The 26312-nt window shown below is 42.0% G+C and overlaps 4 protein-coding genes across 6 annotated transcripts in view; all 4 read right to left on the reverse strand.

The window, feature by feature from the left end:
• Nucleotides 1–6638, reverse strand: part of srebf2 (sterol regulatory element binding transcription factor 2) — a 29818-nt gene extending 23180 nt beyond the window's left edge. For both annotated transcript variants that reach the window (XM_080447475.1, XM_080447474.1), the window contains exon 1: nucleotides 6311–6638. In XM_080447475.1, the coding sequence (XP_080303601.1) occupies nucleotides 6311–6401 (91 nt within the window). In that variant the 5' untranslated portion in view covers nucleotides 6402–6638. The remainder of the gene's footprint in view (nucleotides 1–6310) is intronic.
• Nucleotides 6639–7454: 816 nt separating this feature from the next.
• Nucleotides 7455–10948, reverse strand: LOC308098987 (uncharacterized protein). 2 transcript variants are annotated; one of them, XM_080447478.1, is made up of 2 exons: nucleotides 10773–10948; nucleotides 7455–10195 (listed from the first exon to the last, which is right to left on the reverse strand). In XM_080447478.1, the coding sequence occupies exons 1-2, from the start codon at nucleotides 10792–10794 to the stop codon at nucleotides 8208–8210; spliced, it is 2010 nt and encodes a 669-aa protein (XP_080303604.1). In that variant the 5' UTR covers nucleotides 10795–10948; the 3' UTR covers nucleotides 7455–8207. The 2 variants fall into 2 exon arrangements, with proteins under 2 accessions (XP_080303604.1, XP_080303603.1); XM_080447477.1 differs by having other exon boundaries at nucleotides 7455–10198.
• Nucleotides 10949–11033: 85 nt separating this feature from the next.
• On the reverse strand, nucleotides 11034–20859 carry ccdc134 (coiled-coil domain containing 134). Its single transcript, XM_080447488.1, has 7 exons — nucleotides 20592–20859; nucleotides 16426–16565; nucleotides 15892–16013; nucleotides 14979–15063; nucleotides 13914–14095; nucleotides 12623–12694; nucleotides 11034–12386 (listed from the first exon to the last, which is right to left on the reverse strand). The coding sequence occupies exons 2-7, from the start codon at nucleotides 16526–16528 to the stop codon at nucleotides 12261–12263; spliced, it is 690 nt and encodes a 229-aa protein (XP_080303614.1). The 5' UTR covers nucleotides 16529–16565; nucleotides 20592–20859; the 3' UTR covers nucleotides 11034–12260.
• A 1187-nt stretch (nucleotides 20860–22046) lies between these two features.
• The window catches only part of mei1 (meiotic double-stranded break formation protein 1), a gene marked incomplete at its 5' end in the record, with an annotated part of 90140 nt that continues 85874 nt past the window's right edge, over nucleotides 22047–26312 (reverse strand). The window contains one exon of the mRNA XM_080448224.1: nucleotides 22047–22174. Coding sequence (XP_080304350.1) covers nucleotides 22137–22174 — 38 coding nt within the window. The 3' untranslated portion in view covers nucleotides 22047–22136. The remainder of the gene's footprint in view (nucleotides 22175–26312) is intronic.

The raw sequence follows: 26312 nt of genomic DNA on the forward strand, positions 1-26312 counted from the left end.
CAATGGCAATGAGGTAAAGGACAGTTAAGATAAGAACTAGGCTCCTTTGCACACAAACAGGTTGGCTGTACAGTGTGCAGAGTGCAGACTGTGCACCAGCTGTACAATGAGTGCACCAGCTGTACAGCGCACCAAGCAGATGATGGGCGGGTGCTGTTCAAGTGATGTAATAAACAAAAATAAATAAAACAAGCTTATTTTGAGCATTGCTGAAAAGCATGTAATCACTTGCCCTCAACATGAGATTCTGATAGATCTACTATATAAATATGTATTTATCAATCTGATAAAGATATATTTAATTTGTATGTGCTTGTTCATATTTGCTAGACAGCCTGCCTCTTGTGTGTCAGTTTTGGTTGAACTTCCTGGGTCCCTCAGGCAGTGCCTGCAACTTTGCTTTTTGTTTGATGGCTCCTAGTATAAGTCAACAATATTAAAGGAGAGAACCAGACAAAATACATGTGGATTGTATCTGCCTATAATCAGGTATGTTGGTGACTGATTATAGGCAGATACAATCCACATGTATTTTGGTCTGGCTCTCTCCTTTAAGATAGAAGGTTAATCTCGGATTGTTTACAGTTTTTTTTTTTTGTTCAAGGTTTTTTTATTTTATATTTTCACATACAGGTCTATAATAATGAGCATACAAAAAACAGTGAATGTATGTTAACCCTCCCACCCCCCCAAAGTTCCCGCTCCGAAAGAGCCACAACCCTGGTTTCTCCTTGTACCATTAAAACAAAAGACAATACAGAAAAATAAGACACAATTGCAATGAAAAATGAAAACAAGTCAAAACATAAATAAAATAAAAATAAAGTGTACACAGTAGAATATATATATTATTAAAGAAGGATTTTAAATGAAGTAAAAAAGAAATATATATATATACACCAAAAATATAATACAAAAACAAATTCAGTGGGGTCAATTTATGGGTCATTAATGTCAGCAGCTTTCAGTCTCTCTATATATGTTAAAAAAGGTTGCCAGATGGTGTAAAATTTCAGAGCACACCCCCTTGTGGAGTAGCGAATTTTCTCCAAAGTCAAATGATGCATAACATCATTAACCCATGATTTGAAAGTTGGTGGGAGTTTTTCTTTCCATTTAAGCAGTATCAGACGCCTAGCCAAAAGGGATGCAAAGGCTATCATATTTCTTTCTTGGTGACTAAGTTGTACATCATCTCTTTCTTGTGGAACAACTCCAAACACTGCAATAGAAGCAGAAGGTTCTATGGGCACTTCTAACACTTCTGAGAAGGTTTTAAATATTAATTGCCAGAATGTGAATAACTTTGGACAAAACCAGAATGCATGTGCAAGGGTGGCTTGATCATGTCTGCAACGATCACATATTGGATCCATGTCAGGCACAAATTTAGCTAGTTTTACTTTGGACCAGTGGAGGCGATGCAGAACCTTAAACTGGATGATAGTATGTCTTAAACAAATTGAAGAGGAGTGTATTCTATCCAAGGCCTCCCTCCAAACATCATTAGAGATCTCTGTCCCCAAGTCTCCCTCCCATTGAATTTTTAATAAGGTTAGTGGTTCCAAATTAAATGAGTTTAATAAAGAGTAAACTGACCCAATCACCCCTTTGGAACACGGGTCAAGTTTTAAAATAGAGTCTAAAAGGGAATCTGGTGGTTGTGATGGGAAATTTGGAAAAGATGACGTTACAAAATTACGAAGCTGCAGAAATCTAAAAAAGTGAGAGCGCGGTATATCAAATTTCAGCCGTAATTGATCAAAAGACATAAAAACGCCTTCAGAGAAAAGATCACTGATTGAGGTGATCCCATTTCTAGTCCAAATGTTAAATGCTCCATCTATAATTGAAGGTTTGAAACTATGATTTCTTGCTATAGGGGCAGAAATTGAAAAGTCAGTAAGCGAGAAGGAGCGTCTGAACTGTGTCCAGATCTTAACGGAGTGCTTAATAATTAGATTTGAGGTGTATTTGGACACAGGTTCAACTAACGGAAGCTTGGAGCAAAGCAGGGCATGTAGGGAGGTGGGGCCACATGACAGGTTTTCCAATTGCAACCATTTGGGGAGAGTGCCTTGGGACGACAGCTCCTTCCAACACAACATTACCTTTATGTTGGCAGCCCAATAATAATATAGAAAATTAGGGAGAGATAGGCCGCCGTCTTGGCGGTGCCGCTGTAGCATACTCTTACGTATTCTAGGATTCTTCTTATTCCATATAAACTCCGAAATCAACTTATCAATAGAAGAAAAGAAGGATTTGGATAAGAAAACAGGGATACATTGAAACAAATATAGAAATTTGGGCATAACGTTCATTTTGATCGTGTTTATTCTACCTAAAATCATGCGTAACCCAAATTCCTAAGTGTTTAAATTTATGTGTAGTTACCTTAAGGGAGAATGAGTCAAGCGCATGATTGTTTACAGTTTTGATGTCACAATGAACTTGGATTGCCAGGGAAACTAAGCAAGATGGCCACAGCTGACGCTAACGTGATGACGGAAGGCGTTAACCCACCCCATGTGTATAAAACTCTGTATCTCTGTTTAAACTTCAGAAGAATATATCTGGAACCATGCTTTTCCGACGCTTCTAAGATCTCTTCTCTGGAATAAACCCAAATAACTATTATAAGAAGTTTCCTCCGTTTATTGATTAATTAATATACTGTTGGATAGATATGGACCGGTATTCAGTAGGGAAAAATAAATCTAACAGATTCCAATTTGGGTATGAATAGATGTTGCATTCAACACATGTGTTGTGTTGAGTAAACCAGGCTGTCAACTGTTCTTATGTTTGTCCATCGTGCAGGTTATCAGTTAAAGCCAGCTTGACCATGGACAGACCTAGTACTGCAGATCATGTCTACAGCAGGTGGTCTTCTTGCAGGACTTTTGGACTTTGATAATTATCTCATAGGCTCCACGTGGTTGTAGACAGTAGAGAAAGCTGTGCCATTTGAACTATATCACAGATAGTGTAAGTAAAACCATCACACAGCCCACAACCTTGAAATCTTGCTCTGAATTGTACAGAGCAAGACCACACTGAAACACACCAAGGGCCTCTTTCATCAATCATTTAAAGGCATTAGTACTGTCAACAAGGCTCAGACTATAGAGTATAATAATTAATTTAGCTATAAATGGGTAACATCACAGCAAGAGTGAGACATTGAATAAATAGGGACCCAAGCTGTCATATTTGATTATAGTGCAGTTAGAGCAGGACAAAACAATAGATTTGCGTGACCTACAACTGAGATAAATTACTTTTATGACGGCATGTGCACAGCTGCACACAGTACTTTGAGATAAGCTCCGACTGTACATCAATTTACAGCATTTTCTGTGTGAGTGCTACTGCGGCAACACTTAACAGTTGATGATGAATTCACATGCATGCACTGCAAATGCACATGGTGCACGCAAGCCAGTGCATAGTGTACAGTATACCTCCATGGGGGGTAGGCTGTTCATAGGAGACAGAACAAAGCTGCCCCTGTTGAAGCCCCCAGATCCCTAGACAAGCCTCACACAAAGGGATAAAACCGTCAAAGGGGGACAGTTTCCTAGGCTGCTCAGATGCAAAGAAAATAGGTTATGTAACCAACCGGAGGGACAACTGCAAGGGGAGCAATGAATGTTACTGGATGAATTTAGGGTTAAGTGCACAAACTCTTCTAAGTTCAAATACTCTTCAATAAATAAGAACAAATTCTCACCTAGCAGCGAGCTAAGCTACAGGCTTAATGTTTTTTTTTGGGGGGTTTCTTCTTGTTAAACAAAACAAAAAGCTTCCGCAAATTGAATGAAACACCAAATTAGCAAGGCAGGCCATTTAGGCCACTTTGTTTCTTATTAAAAAGGTAGCGACCGAAGGGTTTCAGATTGGCTATTTGAGAATGAGATGAGAGCAATTTTTCAGCAGTCAATGGAACCTGCTTCTTGACTGTTGGCGGAAAATCTAATTAATTTCACTAACAGACTGAGGCTAAACAGAAAATAACTGAAGCAATTGTTTCAAGTTACAAGTACAAGCTTCCTGCAGTGCAGTTTCTCAGTGAATTCCTCAGTCAAGGCATCACTGTACAGTCAGAACATCTTCTGACACAATGAAAAAGGGGTATTACATACAGTAACTATGGCATAGGCCGGGGCTTCTGTCTGCAAGTTAGTACCCTGCAACCCCCTATAGAAAGAAAAATCTAAACCAGATGGCAGACACCAGCTGAATGCTGATAGTTTTTAGCAAGTTTGTCCATTTTATCAGACTTTGGCAGTAAATGTTTAAAATTTGACTGTGAAATTCTTTGAGAAACTAACCACACTCATTGCTCTTGATTCTGGTTATATGGATAGAGCATTGTATTGGCATCATTTAAAAGCAAACAGTGCAACCATTAAAACAACTGAGCTTGCAAGGTTGTAAGCTTCTGAATCCATCAGCCATTGTGGTGAGAGGATGAAAATACTAGTTTCCTGTCCTATAGCCACATTTATCCCACATTGTATGACACCACACCAGCACATCAGGCTGACCTGGTGACTTAGCATTCAGTAAAATTCCACTCTAATTGAAATCTGGTGACTCTGCGCTGGACGACCCTGCACCTAAAGCCCCAGCCTTTCAGTGTTTGCCAGAGAGCAAAACTTGTTTTGATAAGAGGTGGATTGGGACGGTGATGCTATCTGTTCACCGAGTCTGTATGCCTGCTAGCCTTGGTTCACAGCATAGCAAACCAGTTTGTCAAAAAGAGGGTACATCAGGAAGTTTTTTAAATTGCCTGTTTAAAACCTTGTTTACATTTAGATATACCAGACTTTAAATTAATCCAAAAGAAGAATATGAAGAAATACATTCTTAACTGTAATGACTAAAGGTGTGCATGTCCCTGGTGGCTTGCAGTAAGCAACAATATGAGCAAATGTCACATTCTGAAGTGTTCCTTCTCCGTCCACACACACACCTAACTGTGAAAGATGATGCACCCAAACACACTCATGGAAAGAATTACATCAATGATTTCATTCATGGCCATGTTCGTTGTGACCACAGCATTAGAAACTTGCAACAGTGCGCTGCCAAATTGACTGGAAGACTACAAGTTTAAAACAATATATGAGTAACAAGTATGTTACTATATATATATACATACATACGTATGTATGTATGTATGTATGTATGTATGTATGTATGTATGTATGTATGTATGTATGTATGTATGTATGTATGTATGTATGTGTACATACATACATATGTGTATGTATGTGTATGTATATATATATATATATATATATATATACACACACACACATACATACATACATACATACATACATACAAACATACACACACACACACACAGCACCTTACAAAGGCTATCGAATATTTAGTTATGCTTTGTGTTGCTACTTTCTTCTTTTTTTCCATTGTTGCTACAATGTCAAGGAGGCAAATCCAAAGAATACTCTTGTGTACCACCAGTATGATCTAATGAAGTAATGAATAAAGGTATTCTTGAATCCTGAAATTAGCACTGTCAAATTCCCTTTGTGTCAGCATATTACTTCAACAACTACTGTGCGTTGTTCTGTCGATTGTAACCTTAGCATAAGGTTGACTCCTTGGACACACAACATGAGCATCACTCCTTCTGGACGTCAGACTGAGCGGAAATAGGCCATCACAAACTTTAGAAGCGACACATATACCAGTGGTATAAAGTAACCATGTACATTTACTCAAGTACTTTCATTTAAAGTCTGGTATATCTAAAATGTAAACAAGGTTTTAAACGGGCAATTAAAAAAACTTCCTGATGTACCCTCTTTTTGACAAACATGTTGAGGTTCTACTTTCCAATTTTTATTTCTACTCATTACATCTCAGAGGCAAATATTGTACTTTTTACTCCACTACAATCATTTGAAAACTTTTGCACTTTGATTATTATTACAAAACATGCATTAACCACTTCAGCCCTATACATTTAGGCTATTTGCAAAGGATTTTCATGCATTTTATACATTTGAAAACTTGTGAAATGGGACATTCTGCCTAATGAGTACTTTCTACTTTATACTGTAAGTACATTTTGATACAATACTTTTGTAATTTTACTCAAGTAAATTTAAAATGACGGACTATTACTTGTAACAGAGTATTTCTACATGGATGTATTGAGGCTTTTACTTAAGTAAAACATTTGAGTACTTTTTCCACCACTGATAGAGAAACACCCTTTGAGATTTTCATCAGTGACATGACCGTCGGTCCGTCGCATACATTTACTCACCGTCGATGTCTCCTAAGGTAAATTCGTCCCCTAATTCCGCTAAAGTTGGATCCATGTTTTCCATGGTTGACATATATTCCCCACTGTCCATCTTCAGCTTCAGAACCTCGCCTCCCCGGCTGTCACCGGAGGGTTACACACGAAAAGGAACGAGATCCGCACTATTGTTGGAGACGCTAACAATGCCAACACTTTAATGATCGTATCTAAGTGTATATAAATGTCACAGAAGCCGGATAATACATCGCCGACCGCCTCAAAAGAGGCAGATTACCTATTGAAATAAACTCATTTACAAACGATTTGTGATTAAGACGTAGCCATCTTGTTTTCGTCCGTTACGTCATTCACAAACAGACTCTGTGGCCCAGGGCGAGCTCTGATTGGCCTACACGCGGCTGTTGTTGTCATGAGACCAGTGACCGTCGTCCAATGGACACGCCGTGTTCGCCGTGGTGTGATAGTACGTCAACGATCAGAAGCTTTCGTGCAATTTGAATAAACCGCGCCCCCTATCTTCGTGAAAAGAAGTGCACGTGCCGGTGACCCCATGCACCTGAGGTCTGAGGAACTCCTGGCAGATATGTTGGTCATCATCATTGCTGTCATGCATTATTCATTCCTTCTCAGTTTGCACCATGACTAGGCTATAAATGCGTGGTTCTCAAAGTGTGGTCCGGGACCGGGTCCCCAACTAAATTAACTGATAGTTAATCACTTAAACCCCATATGGGTAACCGAAGTCCCTCAGAGCTCAATACTAGTGTCTTTTCTGTTTTCTGTTATTGTGGGGAAAGCTTTCGCTGAAAATAGCCGATAGACAAGCTCACATACTGTGATGCTGGGGTTTGGTTAAGTAACTCCATGGGTGTACAAAGGGAATGCAATAGATATGCAATAGGTATAATATAAAATTATATTAAACTGGAATGTATGTAGCCTACATATAATAAACAAATTATATATATAAATAAAAATATTATTTTTTTCAACTTTAACACATAAGTTAAATAACTTTTTCAATTGTCCGTTATGTTATTATTAATGTACTATGATACTATTAAATGAATACATTAATAGTATCAGCAGACCAGCTGAGTGAATTGATGACTCCAATATAAAGAAATACAGAAATACTTAATAATAATTGTGCGTCTTCATATTTTTATTATTATTATATAAACATTTCAGTGTACAAGAGACAGAGTTCCACCCCTCTATTTTGAAGCAAGACACATTGTGAATAATCAATAATGACACAGGCAGAGAATAACTATATCAAAACTCATGTATTGTTTCACTACTAATGCTAGTAATAAATGAACACCACATGAAACAAAGTAAATTAAATAAAGGCTTGTTTTTTTTTCACTTCACAGTCATCATAAAAATAATATAAGTGAACACATCAAACATCTACAAGAAAAAATAAGTGTGAGAAATAAGTGCTCATATATTTACTGCTTATAAATGTGTGGAGATCACTAATTTATTAAAGTTAATTCTTAACTAAAAATGTCAACTATAGTTGATCAATAACAGGATGCCAACAGGTCATGAAAGCCATTCTCATGTCTCTTCTAAAAAAATGTGCTCAATACAAATACTGTCTTTTAGTGGACCAGGGACAGAAGGGAAGCCTAGGTGAAATTCAGAGAATTGAAGTTCATTCAGATGGAGTTGGACCAATGCAATGCAAATCAATCTTAAATGTACAAATCCACAGGCACACATTTTGCCTCACTCTAACCGAGATAAACAATGAAACCACCCTTAAATAAAAATGACAACTCAATCCTTGGGGGTTAGTTTTATACTTTGTTTCCTGACCGTGCCATTTGCATTATGTTTTTCATTTTCAATTACCTTTCATTTCTGACCCAGTGCTGCCTTTACCTTATTTGTTCCAGTAGATCTCATAAGACCTCTTCTCTGAACAGTTGTCTACACTTGTGCCTATGCCGCTTCTGACCTTCTCCTTCACTACCTTCACCACCAGGCCCCCAGCTAGGGCAATGCCAGCTGCAGCTTTGCCTATTTCAGCCACTGCAGTCAGAATGCGTGCCGTCGCCCCCACTGTGCCCCAGGTATCAGACACAACCACACTGCCTGCTGATGCTGAGCTGGGCCCTGCAGCCCCATATACAACCCCACTAGTACCTGCAGCAGCGGAGGCACTCACTGCCATTCCATCTGCTAAGGCTGACCCAACCCCAGTGGACTGAACAAACCCACTACTAGCAGTGACGTTGCCTGCAGTGGCCACGGCATGTTGTCCTGCCACTGCTACACCTGCAGACCCTACTGCTGCTGTGGTCTCTACTCCAGTCAGGGCTGTTGCGCTGAGAACTGCTCCCTCCAGAGCTGCCCCGAGTGCAGCCCCAGCCCCCATGGCGCCACCTACCCCTGCTGCCACTCCAACAGCAGTGGCTCCAATGAGGCTAACCTGTTCTAAGGTGTCTAGAGCTCCATTCCCAGGACTAGCAGCTTCCGCTCCAGTCAGGGCACCCATAGAACCCCCCAGAACACCACCAGTTGCTGCCCCAAGAGCAATAGCGGTTTTTCCTGATGCTGCAGCTACTATAGCTCCCACGGCTTTCCCGACACCTGTGCCCCCAGCTACAGACATCCCCGCGAGCTGACTGGCAGCAAATCCAACGCTGTTACCCATGATAGCTGCCCCAGCTGCTGCTGCTAGAGGGGTCATTGCCCCAAACGCTGCCCCTACTGCCATACCTGTAGCTCCAGCAGCCACTAGGATCTTGACTCTCGCCAGGACCTTGGCAGAGAGGGCAGCCTCCCTCCTGATCTGACTTAATGAGTATCGCCTAGCAACGGCCCTATCACCACCACCACCCCATCTCCTGAACCGATTCCTCCATCTCTCTCCTCTGTCCCTCAGGAAGCTGAAGGCACTGCCTCTCTCTTCCTCCGTCCATCTCTCCACTCTGAATCCCTCTAAGTCCTTTCTATTAAGCCCTGCTGACTCTCCTTCACTCATCCCTGCTTCGTCTGCCTTCCAATCCCACTCCAAGTCACACTTCCGTCGTTTGGCACGTTTCACCTGCTCCTCCATGTTGCTTCCCCCCTCTTCCGCTCCCTCCGCCTGTCCTCTCTCCCTCATCATGCACTCCTGCTCCTCCCTTATTACTGCCTCCGCCTCTAAAAACATTGCATTGGTATAAAACCCTCCGTTATTCCCTTCCACCATGGTCTCCACCTTCTTCAGCAACTGTCTGACCTGCCATATGTCACTGGGATCTCTGTTGTTTAGGACATGGTACCTGCCGCCACACCTTTCAATTAAAGCCTTGAGCCCAACAGGTGCCGTGTTCCCCAGGTACTCATCTATCCCCCTCTCTTCCAGGTCATCCCCTCGGGTGAACAGAATCACAGTGTGGTCACGGACCGCAGCCTCCCCAAATATCTGGGCCATCTCGTCAACGGCCCTGCTCTCGTCGTCTGTATAGCGTCCTAACGGGACAACCAATAGGAAAGCATGGGGGCCAGGGGCTGAGAGAGTCACACATTTGGCTATCTCGCCGTGGGTCTGCTCCGTGTTGAGGTGTGTGTCCCCAAAGCCAGGCATGTCGACAACAAGGACTCTCGTCACCTTTGGTCTTCTTCTGAAGGCCAGGCCATTGTTCTCACCATCCTCTTCCTCAGTGAGGTCAGTGCTCCCCTGCTCACAGACCTGGGTGACAGAGCTGGCACTGAGCTGAGACAGGAAGTGCTTTCGGCCCAAGATAGTGTTTCCAGACGCACTTTTACCAGACCCCGTCTTTCCAATCAGCACCAGTCTGAGTTCTTTCCATCTGGACGCAGTGCCCTCCTGAGCTCTTTCACCCTCAATGTCAACAGACTCTTTCGCCTCTCCTTCACCCCCTGCTGGATGAATGGAATCAGAACAAGTACATAAATAAAAATATTCGAAAGAGACTTGACTTGAAACACGTTCCATTCCATGAAAATGTATTTTTCAATATCAACAAGATAATGCAAAGGCTAATAATATAAAATAATGTCAGTCATCCTGATGTCATGTCATGACGTCAAAATGTCAACTTCTGAACTTGACATGGCAATTTGTCTTCTCTGCGTGCTAGCCATTTCTGACCACGATACATACTGAAATGTCCACATAGTAGGATACAATGTGGATGTATCAGGAACATTCCTTCACCCTTTACACATGCAGAGTGTATAACCTACAAGAAAATCATATCATTCTGATAAAAAAAAATATTGAAAAATCAAGAAGTCAAAGGCCACGATGTTATAGCCGATTTCACAAGCCCTGGCCTAACTTGTAATCAGTAACTGTCACTGCGTGGCAGTGTTGTTGTTGATGATAGCGAACTAATGTTAGCAAGCTAAGCTAACCCTTAGCACAAGTTGCTAGGGCCGGCTACTGTATCTTCTGCCGTTTGATCTGGAAGAAATGAACAGGAAATAACCTTACCCTGTGTGCTATTATTAGACATGTCTCCGGTTAACTAAAAGCGGTCGTTGTTCTACATTCAAGCTTTCGTTTTCGTCGTCCTAAAAGTCGTGTTGATGTTAAGCTCAAAGTGCAGAGCTCTCTCCTGCCTAGGCAGTCACCAAAACATTGGACTTGGGGGAAATTTCTCCTGTCTGTCTGTGCCCTCTGTTGGTTGATCTGTTACAATGAACAAACATTTTGTACGTAATATAATTTATAGTCACTTTATTTCAATAATCTTGATAAAATGGTAATTGTAGGCTTGCTCATTAACTTTGCAGCAATGGTATTCTCTCTGAATATACATGTATTTATATAACAGTCATAATATTACTATTTCAAAATTAATATCGATCGTCTCAATTCAATAATTAAAATCCATTAAAATATGTTTTTTTCCAGCAATTTATAAAAGAAAATATTCTATCCATTAATTAAACAGGCCGCTGAGCTGAAAGATTATCACATTTTTCTGGTCACAGCTCTTTTTCACAAGGTCAAAGCAGTTTGATAAAAGGGCCTAAAGGTGAAACAGCAGATATGGGCGAATAACTTGCCACAAATGGCTTAAGGGAGGTTTGTCAGACAGATAAATGGCAGGTCCATTAAGGGTGTTCCCGACTGTGGGCAATTAAAGAATACATATAAACGCATGGGGGACACATAGTCATTCCAAAAGACATGAAAAATTAACTTACATAAATAGAAACACCTTCAAACACACAGTCAATATGAAACGGCTTTCATAAAGCACCAAGAGAACAGAAACATATCCATTCACAAATGACCAATCATCCCCAAAGAAATCTCTCCAAAGAAATCTACAGTAAAAGTGAACAATGATTGACAATAAAAAGCAAGTGCACAAATTCAAGCTCAACATACAGTAGTCATATCTCACTGCAATGTGCGGAGGGTGACTTATAATTTGGCAGACCACAATCATTTGAAGCACATGGGTGTTATGCACGCTATATAAATCTAGACAAGACACAATATGTGGACTTTTCAGTTGTTTTTTAAAGTTATTTCATTATACTAAAATGAATGATATCCCAAAGAGACTGTAATGTTGCAGTCAAGTTATCAAAAAACCTTGTTTCCCTTATCAAATCCTATTCAAGAGACGTCTCCTTTTTTAATTTCTGAACACCTTTATGTTTTACTATTTTAATTCACGGTACAGAACACAGTTGCCCAGTTATGCCACAGTCACAAACGGAATAATCCGCCACCTCCTCTTTACTGTATTTTTTATTTTGTGTCACACCTACAGTGTGGTTCCGCTCTCATTTTCAACCACAGAGCACTTGCTTCCCTCCAGTCGTTTAAGAGTCTACAACTCAAGTCTCCCCTGTGGCTTGTGCGTATGTTCGTTTCCTCTTTCTCTCTCCATCTCTTTTGCCGCCTCCTCCTCTCCCTCTCTCTCTCTCTGCTGTGCTCTCCACTGTGCTGAGATGCAGAGTACTATAGTTCGGTGCGTGAGCGGGAGATACGGGGGCCCTTCCGTATTTCTTTCCTCTTCTCCTCCTTTCTCCTCCGCTTCTCTTCCTCCCGCAGGATCTTCTGAAATGCCTCTGCAGTATGGAGCACCTGCAGCCGGGTAAAAGAGAATCTAGTGAGCGAGAGCATGTGTGAGAGAGAAAGGAAAGAGGGGGGAGGGACACAGGCTTCATGCAGGGCTATGTGTATGCGTCTGTGAGGATGTGTTTGGGACCAAATACATTATGCTTCAGACTGAGAAAACAGCGTGTGTGTGTGTGTGTGTGTGTGTGTGTGTGTGTGTGTGTGCCGCTAAAGCGGCGTCTGAGGACCATGCCTTTACTCACATCGTCTCTCTCTGTGCGGTACGGGTTTGTGAAGTCTGGGGATTTCTCTGTTATTCCCAGCTCCTGTGACATCTATGGAGCACGTATGTGTAAGACAGACATAGGGCGAGAGAGAGACAGGGCAACAAATTAACATTTGTTCAGAAGGATGCAAGAGATTGAATGGACTCTAGGATTTTTGTTTCTATATTTCATATCAGCATTTCTGAGTAAATGAATGAAAGACATACACAATGAGGGGAGAGGGTTACAGATTAATCTCCAAGCTTTCTGTTCAACAGAACAGAATTCCCTTTTTCCTGCTTTTGTCTTCACTCTTCCATAGGCCACAATACACAGACATTTGTTGGGGGGTTAATGGTGACATTAGGTAATATACAAAAATAATATCATATTTTGCTGAGAAGTATCAGGTAATTAAATTCCCCATTTGCTGACACTGAATATCTTAATGACACTTTATCTAATAGGAATCAGAGAAAAAATATTCTTCACACATCGATTTGTTTATCTAATTATACAACATGTTTTAATACATGTTTTTTTCCCAACATCATTAGCATCGTCAGTATACAAATACTGATAGTCAAGTCAATTATAGTAGTAGGATGAGATGGGTAAGTGTTACATTAATTAATTAAATTGATGCATGGTATAGTACAGCTTCATCGTGGAAATAATAAACAACCTATGAACCTGCAGCCAATACCTCCGTTCCTCTAAACCAGGGGTTCCCAATCTTTTTCAGCTCGAGACCTCAAAAAGAACTTTGGTGTCTTTCTGGGATAGAAAGCCCTATTTCAAAAATAGCGGAAACAGAGCTTTTGGACTTTTGTATCTGTCTGCCGGTGTCCCTTTTATGCCATATATGGAGATCCCTGATGTCATCAGTATATGCCCATATATGAGCATATCAGCGGTTCTGGACATCCGTACCTCCATATATGCCTATATACTGTATGGACAAATTGGTCGGATCGGTGATGCATGTCGGGAACAATGAAGTACCGAATGCGTACCCCACCCGGTTATGCAATACCTGTTGTCAGAGTCCCCGTTGTACCTGTCTGTCTGCCTGCGTTTCTTTTATGCCCATATATGGAGATCCCTGATGCCATCGGTATATGGCCATTTAAAAAAGTTTAAAAAACACCCACAGAAATGGGATATACTCGCAAACCCATAAAAACAAGTCTGCAACCCAAAATGGGTTGCAACACTCGTTTGTGAAACACTACCGTAAATCATTACACCGTAAATCATTACAATCATCATGACGGAGCTGTCTCACCAGTGTGAGGACATGCTGATGAGCCCCTCCAGTGAAGATCCCCGTCAGGTTGCAGAAGCGTAGCCCCCAGCGCAGCAGACCCCCCCAGTCAGTGTTGCGGTCATAGTAGTGGTGGACGATACGGGGGAAACGTAGCGCTACGTCACCGAAGAACGCTGTGTTCTCCACCACGTGAGAGTATGCTACAGGAAGGCAAAAAGAAATTGGATTGGGATGACGCAGGGGGAGAGAACAGTGACAAAACAGATAGGAACAGCATACAGATTAGTGATGTCTGTATGTCCGAGATGATATTGCAAGTCAGCCCCCGAATAATTGGCAAACACTAATATTTATTATTATATATAACACTATACATTAATCCTAATTAGAATTGGCTTAAGGGAGGACTGGCAGGTGGGCAGACCTCTTGACGCTCATATCACAATGACTCAACCATAACCATATATTTAGGAGTTCCCAATGCAGCTACGCCCAAATATGGAGTGTGTTTTCTAACCTCAATGTGTCGTCATGGCATCATGGCATCAGCACCTGAACCTCTAGTTATTCATTTATTAAAAAAAAGGTAATGGTATTTTTTCTTTAAAATCTTGAAAAATGAGTTTTCAATGTCATACAGATAAATAGGGACTTAAAGTATACTATGTTAGTCGCAAGCACTTGCAATATTTTCAAGTGGGTCCTGATCCAGAAAAGGTTGAGAACCACTGTATTAGATAATATAATTAGTGCAACAAAGCCCACTGTATTAACCAATTATAGCACAAAGAAACCTGCTAATATACAGGGCCTATAGGCAGCTACAAAAAAAGAAAAAGAAACCTGAACACAATAAGAAAAGGGTGATATAATAGGAAATGACTCACGCCTGAAAGCATAAGAGAGAAAGAGAGAGTGAAGCAGGAGGTGTACAGGTAACAGAGTAGGAAAGGAATAAGATGGATACAAAAAAATTGTCAAACTGTCAGACTGTTAAATAGATTAGACCAAAAGATGATGGTACATAGATAGAATGGATTACCAGAGCCACGAGTGAGAGAATAAATGGAGAAGGGATCAGACCTTCTTTGATCTTATCATCCATGGGGAAGGGGTCATCTGGCTGCATCTTGGCTGTGACCAAGATGTCCCTCGAATCCTCCAGTACCTTTGTAACCAGATCATTTCAATTGCAAGCTACATTAGCATGTACATAGAAGTTCACTGAGTGTTGGTGTTCATTATATAAAAAACATGATGTATGCTGCTATAACATGCTTGCCATATCCATGGTTACAGCATACACCAAGTCAATTTACACATCTATTTGAGCTGTTTAAAGCTGGAAATGTACAATAGTCACAAAGGGTTAATGCAAACATACAGTAAGTCAGATGGATACGCACATACCTACTGCACATTAACACACACATCCCTAAACGAGAGACAGACAGAGAGAGAGACAGAGAGAGAGAGAGAGAGAGAGAGAGAGAGAGAGAGAGAGAGAGAGAGGGAGGTATAGAAGTGCTGACAGTGTAACTCGGCCACTGGAGGTTGACTATGCTAGTTGTCCTTGGGAGGCAGGCAGATACATAGATAGCTGTCCTCTGGGACACTGAGGCGTACAGTAAAACCAAGCCTCTGGGCATAATGAGATTGAAAGCCACTCTAAGCCGACCAGTTCAGAATACATTAACATTCAAATGAATGCAAGAAAACATGCTTATGACTGTAATTACTGGGTCTGATATAAGTGTTTGATTGTCTGTCTTACTGTGAACAATCATATCTTTCAATCTGCTGAGAGCAGATGAGTGCTAAGCTCTTGGAAATTAACAACAGCTATTACTTTGTTTCTTGGTTGTGTCACCAGCCTTGGCTATGCTTAGTTGCTGCAGGTGGAAGATCATGTGAGAGAATACACAGGTATACAAGCACACAGGTGCAGTGAAAAATACTGCAACAACAACAACAACAACAACAACACACACTCTACCTTGAAGAGTCCTTTGAGCATGATATCTATTATCTTATACTGCTGGTTGATGTCATTGAGCTCCACCAGGTTCTTCAGAGCATTCAGCTGGTCTTTTCTCTTGGTTTCAAACAGACGCTTGTCTGGCCACAGCAGATCAGGAAAGACTCTCTGTTCAATTGGGGCTTACTCATAAGACATATAAATGCATTCTCACACACTCGTCTACAACACAAACACACAAAAAACACACATTCACACCTATTGATGTGCACCAACACGTACACCCCATGAAACGGACATCATGCATACACATTCAGAAAGATTGACAATCAGGCAGACCCACATACACACACACACACACACACACGTGCGTGCGCATGCAACAGTCTTTCACACATACTACACCAACCAAACTATACACACACCTCACCCATGTATACACAACCTCTATCCTACACACAGTGCCACAGACTCACTAACACGTGAGACATACACACACTTCAGTATGACCCACACAGTTCTCCATACTCCACTCAGACGGAGGAAGGATACAGATCTCCAGGTTGGAGTCATGTCTGTGTCTGTGGGCGTCGGAGTCTGCGGAGGTGAGAGCTGCGGCAGCCACGGCCAGGAGGACGGCACACACACTCTGCATGGTCAGTAGGGGGTGCTGGAGAGGCACTCGGCTGAAACTATATACAGACAACGTGATGGGGACAAAATGAAACAGAACTGTCAAAACATCCAATGTCAACAGCACAAGACGGCAGACATGTGGTCGTTTCAATTCATTTCAGCCGCCCCAAACACTTTGTTCATTTAATAAGTACAATTCTGCCCTTTGGCGCCTATGAAAAGAGAACCGAGTTGTGCATTGCATTTGATTTTCATTTGTTACGACCGGATTTCACTTTGGTCTGGACTGGAGAGGGAGAGAAACATTTTCACTGCAATCCATCTTATTCACAACATTGCTTTTTCAGCACTACTGAGCATGGCACTCTCTCCTTTGTGATCCTGTCAGACCCTAAAGAAGAGTCACATGCTGGGTCTTAATGGTCAATGTGGGACACCAGTGGGTAGCAGCCGTTGGAAAGACGGCTCCTTCTGTGCCTTTTAAATGTACCGACCGATGTCTGGTACCTCTGAAAATCCCTGAAGGAACTTTAACATAATCTGTCACTCTGCGCTCTTGCATTTTCTCTCCTCCCCCTGCTCACTAATGCACAGCAATCTCTTTCCCAATCACAATCAGTGGGCTGCCTCAACGTTTTCTCAGTTGTGACTTCCTCTTCCTCTCAGAGGCTGCTAACGTGTATGAAAAAGGAGGGATGAAAGGGAGATAAATACGATGACTAAAAATAGTCCCCACCCACCGGCAGATGAATATTTGATGAAAAGTCCAATTTGACAAAATCACTGGCAAGAAAGAGAGCAGCGTGCAGAGGAAGGGGAGAAAACAACATAGATAAGAGACCTACATGACGTGTGATTCAGCGAGGCCATCACTGATGTTATCAAGAGCAGTGGTTCTCAAAGTGGGGTCCGGGGACCCCCAGGGGTCATGGAGTTCCAGGGGGTCCCCAGCTAAATTTGTTAGTATAGCATCAAAATCTGTTTAACCACTTTAACCCCATATACATCAGCTACATCAGCTACAACATATAGCTGATCTACAAGCTTGTAGATCTGCTATTTTCAAAAAAGTAAAGATGTTAACATTTTAAAAACCCAAATCTTGTCCCTAGCACAAAATATTTTCAGATGGGGGTCCTCAACCAAATACATTAATTTGGAAAACCACTGATCCACTGAGAGAAGTTAAAGAGAGGTGAGGGTGGGTCAAAGGAAAATGTGGGTCTGTAGGGGAGAATATGAGAGACAGTGGAGGGATGGATGGATATAGATGGATGAGGAGACAAGGAGAGAGGGAAGCAAGAGATGGGGTGTTGCATGAAAAGAGGGGTGAAAAGGACGAGACCCTGAGGGAACCGACAGCTTTGCTGGTGAATATTTCATCTACATTTCAAATGAAGACACAGTGAAGTAAAACCTCAAAAATGGGTGGGGAGACAGGGTAAGAGGATAACGAGCACCAGGGACTTAATTTCCAATGATTGACTTTAATCTCTACAACTCTGTCTGATGCCTCTTGAAACTGAGAGACAAGGGAATATCCTTGCTGTGCAACCTGATGTTCCTCGGCTGCTTCCATCTCCATATGCAGTACACTTCTCAAGGAAGGCAGGAATGTTAAATTGGCCTGAGTCCCCTTCACAATCTCATTTATATCTGAAGGGCAAAGGATTCAATCCTCCAAGAATTCAGAGTTCCCATCACAGACAGAAGCTTGACAGCTTGAAACTTCACAGTAGAGTTTTAGTTCAGCAGCCAAACCTGAGAGTAGCATGACAACTATACTAGATCTCAAGAGTTTATTTAGGCGCCAACTTATATGACCACATAAAAGGCCACACTAGAGAATAATACTGACAAACTCTCCCTTCGTATCACAGCAGGCAAGGCTTCAATAGTAGTTTTTCCATGTTTATTACAGTTCCCCATACATAAAACAAATGTCTGAGGCAAGGTCCAACTTTTTTTTTCTTACACTGTCAGCAGAAACAAGTGTTCTTCTTGAGGACAGCTGAGTGGAGACAATGTTCGATTAAGACCAATTTGTGCATTCTGAGAACATCCTTTGGGCGGCTTCCCAGCTTTCTGAGAAATGCAGCACTAAATATCCTTAAGTGCAAGTCAAAAGCCCCAATATTTCTAGATAACAGCCAGGGAAGAGGGCCGACCCTCTCCTGTGGGAGAGACCTATCAGGCTATTCGATATGCTTGTTTGACAGCTGTGTAGCCTGACGTATGCTTATGAGGGGATAAAGGTTATCACCACTAGCATAGTTTAATACAATCAACATGCATCCAGCAGCATTGACGTGTTCTGTCATACTGTCAGACTGGATAAAGTGCTGAGATTTTAAAAAGGTGGGTAATGAAGGACATGGAGGCATATTAATCATCTCTAACACGGCATGGCCGCCGAAATTAGACTTTAAATGCAGCTATTAACAGTAAGCAAGCAACCTCATCACACTGGTCTGGCACTTTAGAAAATGAAGCACAGGAAAACCCAACCACTCACATTTGGTGATCATATTACACATGGTAAGAGTGCATAGTATATTGCGAGTGCACATGTTGGGGAGGCAGTAATGTGGGACACATTTGATTCATCTGAAGCCCCACTTAAATCTTAGCAGATGCGTTATAGAGAAATGAGATTTTTGAAGGATAGAACGCAAACATACATTTAATTATTTAACTGCCTGTGGCTGTGAGAGGACAGCATTGTCACAGATCAATTCTTCCCTCTTCTCTCTAGAGGTGAACACCACATTTGTACACAAGATACAACATACATCGGCCCACACAAAGGTCAATTCCCTGTCGCCTTAATATGTCCCTGGGGGTTCCAATAGTGGATTGATTCTCCTTTAGCTTATTGGTGGGTGCTGAAGGTCTTGGAGACCCAAGTAGAAATCTTATCACTGAGGAAAATTGGAGTAGGTGTCTCTGCCAGAGGTCTAAAGGCAGGGCAACTGTAAATTAAATATTGTAAGCCTACATATATCACCTGGAGATGGGAGTTGTCTCATTCAATAACATCACCCTGAAATAGAGATTGATTTACTGCCTTGGAGATGAGGGTCCAACATCAATTCAGTCCATTAGTATCATGACTATAGCTTATTAGCTTGATTCTTAACTAACACCGTCTGATATTAGGCCATCGCTGTTGTGGAAACACTGAGTAGTCATTTAGTCCAACCTTTCAAATCAAGGCTTCAAATGTTCACTTCACTTTTAAACTCAATGAAAACTGAGGAAATGTTCACAATCCAAACGATCCCAAATGTAATTTTTTTTTTTAATTGCATAAACTAAAATAAAAACCTCCCCGGGAATTGCAGAGGTGGATGTGCCATCGAATCGGATCCAGAAACCCCTTCGGCGAGCCTATCGTGGGAGGTTTGAGGTTCAAGGTCTGACACATCATGCCTCTCACTCCCTCAGCTCCATCTGTGGATCTCCATCTCTCTCTCTCTCATGCCTCTCACTCCCTCAGCTCCATCTGTGGATCTCTGTCTCTCTCTCGCTCTCTCTCTAATGCCTCTCACTCTCTCAGCTCCATCTGTGGATCTCTCTCTCTCTCTCTCCCTCCCTCCCCCTCTCTCTCTCATCCTTCATCCAGAGGCAGAACTACGGACATGCGTAATGGTGCTGATGATGGCTGTATCCGAGTATGGACTGTCAGTTGTATCGTCAATTAAGAGAGAATGGTTAATTGATTGCATGTCCCCTGACTGACCCTTATTCCCTTCCTTTGCGATTGTCTATGATGAGTAATTAAGAACATCAATTTACTAACAGGGGATAATTAACACGGTGATAATTATTGCTCGTGGTGGTTATTGTAAAGCTAGGCTACGCTGGGTGGTTTAATCTTTTGAGTCATAATCCTTAAGTGTGAGCCTATTAATATTATGTTCAAAACATTTTATCAACGTAAAGAAAGAACTTTCCGGGTAAAGCCAACATTTAAAGTTGGAAATCGACACAAGGATCATTTCAGTCAACGCATCTGTCCGCCCGCTGCCGCTGGTCAGCTCAGTAGAGCCGTGGACATCGCAAAGTCGCTGATCACTCACCGTAGTAAAACAGCAGCGCGACACGGCAGCGATTGCCGAAAGGCTGTTGATGTCCAAAGTGAAATGTAATCTTCCGTTGTAAAAAAAAAATATATACATATATAAAAGTCCCCTGTCCGAGGAATTCGTGATCTTTCAACAATCCTCAGGTGACGCCGTCACGCCGGTATTGCGTTGGAAATGTTCATCTATACATGCGGCTCTTCTTGCTTCTCTCTCCTCTTGCACTCTGCCAGCGCCACGATCGCACCCGGCTCGCTGCCTTTGGTTAGACGAATGACAGCCAGCCAGCGCGGTTACATAGCAGGATATGGTTTCCACACGGAGAATTTAGAGAGGCACACACAGACGGTGGTACACGTAAACCATTCCTCCTCCCACTTCAGAAACTTTAAATGGATAGAGACATGGCTTTGAACACTGGGATATTTATTGACGTTTCAATACAATGCACTGGTTACAACACGAAGAAGCAAACAAAATACAAAACTTTTTTTTTCACCGACAAAAGTATTGTCGATGAGAATGTATGGATGGCAACATTTTCTGGTTTGACAGCATTCTGCAAATGGCATATCAAGTTGCTAACAAAGCAAACCAATATAAACTTTGAATATTATTATTAGAATAAATCTAAGACATATTTATCAGTCCTCCAGAGCATCTTCTAGCTTGCACAGTGAAGTCAGAGAGACAGATGGACAACTCTCCTACACGCCTGTGTGGCAGGCTTAAGGAATAATGCACAAGGGAAAAGATTATGGTGTGTGTAAATGGTGCATTTATATAGTGCCTTTATCCAAGACGCTTTACAATGGGAATTACATTCATGGTGGAGGAAATCATGCAAGGCACCAACCTGCTCATCGGGAGCAGTTCAGTGTCTTGCAGCTCAGGGACACTTTGAGCAACCTTCAGTTTCCCAAGTGGCCGCTCTACCTCCTGAGCCACTGCCGCTGTGTCTGTCTGTCTGTCTGTCTGTCTGTCTGTCTGTCTGTCTGTCTGTCTGTGTCTGTGTGTGTGTGTGTGTGTGTGTGTGTGTGTGTGCGCGCGCGCGCACGTGCATGTGTGAGTTTTAAAATAAATTGTGTGATAAAGAAAGAGAAACAGGGAGGCCTACCACCACTACAGATGTAAGCTTGATGTAGTGGTCTTGTTCAGACAATAATATAATGACTCTGTTTTTCAAAAAACTTTCAAACAGATTAAGTGGAAAGCATGATTCAAACAATTGCCAGGAAAAAAATCAATAAAGATGTTCTCTGCCAGTATCTCATGGTTCATTCCACTCTGTGTGTGCTGAACACTTTTTATTAAAAAAAATAAAAATGCAACTGTGTACTTATATTTATGTGGAAACACATGTTAATGTAAGTAAGTAAGTCTGTGTGTTTTTCAATCAGGAGGGGTTTGACTGTATGATCTTATCATAGATCAGGTGAAGGATACAGGATGCTGGTGGGTAGGAGGCCATGGCTGAAGCTTTCAGGGGAGCTGGGCAGATGGGCCAGAGACTCCATCACACGCTTTACCCTTTGCCTGTGTTCATCTGTGGGCGGCGGCTCCAGAACACTGCCCTGGAGCTGAAGGAGAGAGAGAGAGAGAGAGAGAGAGTTTTTTATATATATATCATCACAAAAAAACAGCAATGCCTATATAAATGTTCTTTGTGGCTGTAAGGTTATTTTTGCTACGATGACCTGAATAATAATGAGGAAGAGAGGAGAGTGGAGGAGAGCAGTGGAGGGGAGAGAAGAGTATAAACAAATAAGGAGGAGACAGGGATTGAGAACATGGACGAGGCAACGCAGCTCTGTAGCTGAAGGAGAGACAGCAGGTGAGGAGAGAAACAGAAGGGATGAGAAGATACACAACACAAGCTGAGGATTGAGTGATGAGCGTGATTGAGTGATGAGGAAAGGTGGGTTGGGAGGAGAATCTGAAGGCTCAACATTACTTTTCCCAGAGTAAGCCAATTCGATTTTCAGAAAGGTACACAAAGGCTTTTTTTCTCCTTTCAATGTTATTTAATGAGGCGAGTTGACAAAGAACACATTCTTATTTACCATATTTAGAGGGGTTTCACAAAGAGTGCTCCACACTTTCCCCACACACAGGGAACTGTCAATTATTACCCTACCCAGCTTTACCAAAGTAGTCTAGAGATTTCAACCAGCATAGACATGTAAAAAGCCACCAAATATAACCTACAGTACCATAACCTGCAAGTGATTATGATTACCAACCTGAAAACCCAAATGCTAAAGATGACGAGGTTCTGTGACTGTCAAGTTTAACCACAATATTAAGCGAAACTATTATCCCCTGTATCAACATCTATTTATAAAATGAAATGTTACAAATTCAGGATGTATATCATCAACTTAATGATCATCAGTACTATTACATCATTACTAACATCGCCCCACAACAGCTAAAACAGGGCCAATTCTTTTGAATTCAGGAGAGTGATGCCTGTAGGGATGAGACATTGTTTGTTCCCATTTGTCTTGACTGATGGGTGTTGTCAGTCAGAGCCGACAGGTCCGGTCTGGAAAACACAGCGAGGAGGGTGGATGGAGTCGGATCAAACGGAATGGATTTTGTCTCCTTCACCAGCTGTCCGGTGTGCAGTATGTATGTTCCCAGCTGGACTTGCAAGGTTTGTAAAGCTTGCAGACACAACATAGCAGATTAAAAATATAAATCAACCTGAGAATCTGGAAAAAAAGGACCTCACTTTGTGTCAATCAGGTTTACCCACTGCCTCTGAAATATTCGTCATTTCTTTCGACAAGGTTCGATTTTCTGTTTTTTTTTGCGCTCATAGCATGCACCTTTCTGAGGGACGGCACTCTTCAAGTGTGCGTGTGTGTGTGTGTGTGTGTGTGTGTGTGTGTGTGTGTGTGTGTGTGTGTGTGTGTGTGTGTGTGTGTGTCTGTGGGAGGAAAGACAGAGAAATTAACAACAAGACTAACCTAGATGTGTGTAGTGGCTCATCGTCAACTTTGACCACCAAATTGCACCATGTAAGGTAATGAGTGAGAGATCTAATGTGAAGCAGCTTCGTGGCCTTTTTGTTATAATTAGATTATGATACAGACTCTGAGGGTTAAGACTAAAAATATATAGACGTAAGAGAGAGAGAGGTAGAAAACAAGAGTGAGACGGAGTGAGTGAGAGAGAGAGAGACAGAAATAGGTGACAGAATTGAGAATCGAGGAGGCTATAGAAAATCTGCAGAGAGGTAAAAATCCTAAAAAGACATACAAGCTGATATACAAGCTAGTCGAGCATAAACTGCTACAGTGGCCTTCACCTCAGCTTACTGTTATACTAGACAGTGAGTCACATGCACGCACGCACGCACGTGTGCGCACACACACACACCCCCCCCACCCCCCTACCCCCCCCCCCCCACACACACACACACACACACACACACACAGGCAGTTTGATAAAGCTTAGAGCCAAAGGTTGCATGTATGCTCACAACATACATTATGTGTACATGGACAGAAGCTTGCATCCACACAAGTACACATACACGTGGGGGCACACACACACACACACACACACAGTTGACAGCTATGTCAGGCCCCAAGGTAGGGCAGAAGGAAGACGGTGATAGCAGATCACTCATGACAAATGAGCTCACAGAAAGCTCCCTCCACCTACTGAGATGAAATCTCAGTCTAGTGGCAGATACACAAAGCATATCAATCCTGTGTGTGTGTGTGTGTGTGTGTGTGTGTGTGTGTGTGTGTGTGTGTGTGTGTGTGTGTGTGTGTGTGTGTGTGTGTGTGTGTGTGTGTGTGTGTGTGTGTGTCTGACAGACTGAGACAGCAGAGCTGACATGAGGGCAACTCTGTGCTGTCATGAGACTGTTAAGAGAATTGTGTCTGTCAGGTTGAACACCGTTTCCTCCAGCCTTTTATCCTCCTACTCACACGCACACGCGCACGCACGCACGCACACATGCACCACACCACAGACACGTACCCTTGAAAACAGACATATAGTGACACACACCTGCACGCATACTGTATGCAAATACAGTCCAAAACTCTACCATTAAAGCAGCTGGTGCCATCAGACTGTCAGTTCATTATGTTTCACAGACTCTGAGCTACATTCATATACACAGTATGATATATCTTGAGGTTTTTATTCCATGTATAATATAGTAGTTTCTAACAAGCAATTTGATTGGACAGGTGGATGTTCCATACTTTATGATTGGCTTCAGCTTAGCGGTGATGCTAGCAGTGGTTTACACACTGGCTGCTAAAATAACTGGAAGTTAAATGTACCAGCCAAGGAGCAAGTTAACTAACTTAAATGTCTCTACTATTCTTATGTATTCTTATAAAAATGAACACAAATGCCATCATTAACAGTAATCACACACACACCATAATATCCTTGAGTCTGTCCTGACTATAAAAGGGGTACTTGTGTGATGCTGGCTTTAAGAGAAATCCATTACCCATTATTACAGTAAATAACACCCCCCTGGTGTATTATTTTGGCAGTAATATTTTAAATCTTATATCAAGTGAATTGTGTTTCAGTGGATCCGATTAAATAGCACGTTGACACACTGTGAACCAGCCACCATTATGTGAAGCAAGGACTGATTTAAGGGCGGTTTCAGACTGGGTTCGTTTGAATCAAACCGTTCCCGAGTACGCTTGGCTGGCCAGCATTCACACTGGCCAAGATTCTAACGCACTCGAGACCATTTTCATTGAACAGTAATGGTAAATATGTGCCTCATGGGGGCGCTGTTGACTATGGGGCTTTGGGAGAGCGAATGTCATTCACAGAAGAAAAGTCACTCTAGAGTGAATAATAAAGTTTGACTGTGTTCCTGACGTTGTCTTGAGTTATAATAACAACAGATCAACAATACACAACCAAAGCAGTGTGTGCACTGGTCTTTGAAACCTCAAAATGTAACGTCGCCTGTTAATATGATATTGGCGTCACGGACGCATACTTTGTGTGACGTCACAGACTAATCCTTGGTGTATTTATCCTTATAAATACGTTCGCCACACATGTGTTTTTTGTTTATTATTTTTCACGGCTCGCGCTACTCAAACACTAGCGGGATTATTATTTCTTGTCAACATTCAAGTAGAACTATGAGAAGGTATAACCCAGCTAAAATAATGTGTCATTATAAAAAATATATAAATGATATATGATTAGCAGTCCACTTCCTTCTCTTGGAACGGATGGATTCACACTGCCGTGTTCCGTTCCCGACTCCGCAGCAATCGGACCTGAGACTACCTCCCAAGGTGGTTTCGGGTACGGTACGGTGATGCGTTACGGGGAACGGTTCGCTACGTTCACACTACCACAACATCTGCCATGTGGTCCGGGGTGCGCACCCGGGACCATAGTGTGAAAGCGCCCTAAGTGTATACTATACTGTCTGATTGGGCATGTCCTCGGCAAGTAACCTCGCACGCGGAGACTGTTTCAGCAGACGCTCTGGCAGTTAATTGGGGTTTTCCCGCTATGCAAAGCGCTGCTGTTATATTTGCATCAAGTAAGCTGAGCTCTTCAACTTCTTCTTCTCATTTTCCCTGCTGTCATGTAATTTCCCTGCCCTCGCTGTTCTCTGTGGAGAATGAATGCCCACAGCTAAAAGATGCAGTAATATGAGAATACACTTCACTCACACTGTACTTTAAATGAACTTGACTT

The sequence above is a fragment of the Gymnoscopelus braueri genome, assembly GCF_963280865.1.
Source record: "Gymnoscopelus braueri genome assembly, chromosome: 13".
NCBI classification, from domain to species: Eukaryota; Metazoa; Chordata; class Actinopteri; order Myctophiformes; family Myctophidae; genus Gymnoscopelus; species Gymnoscopelus braueri.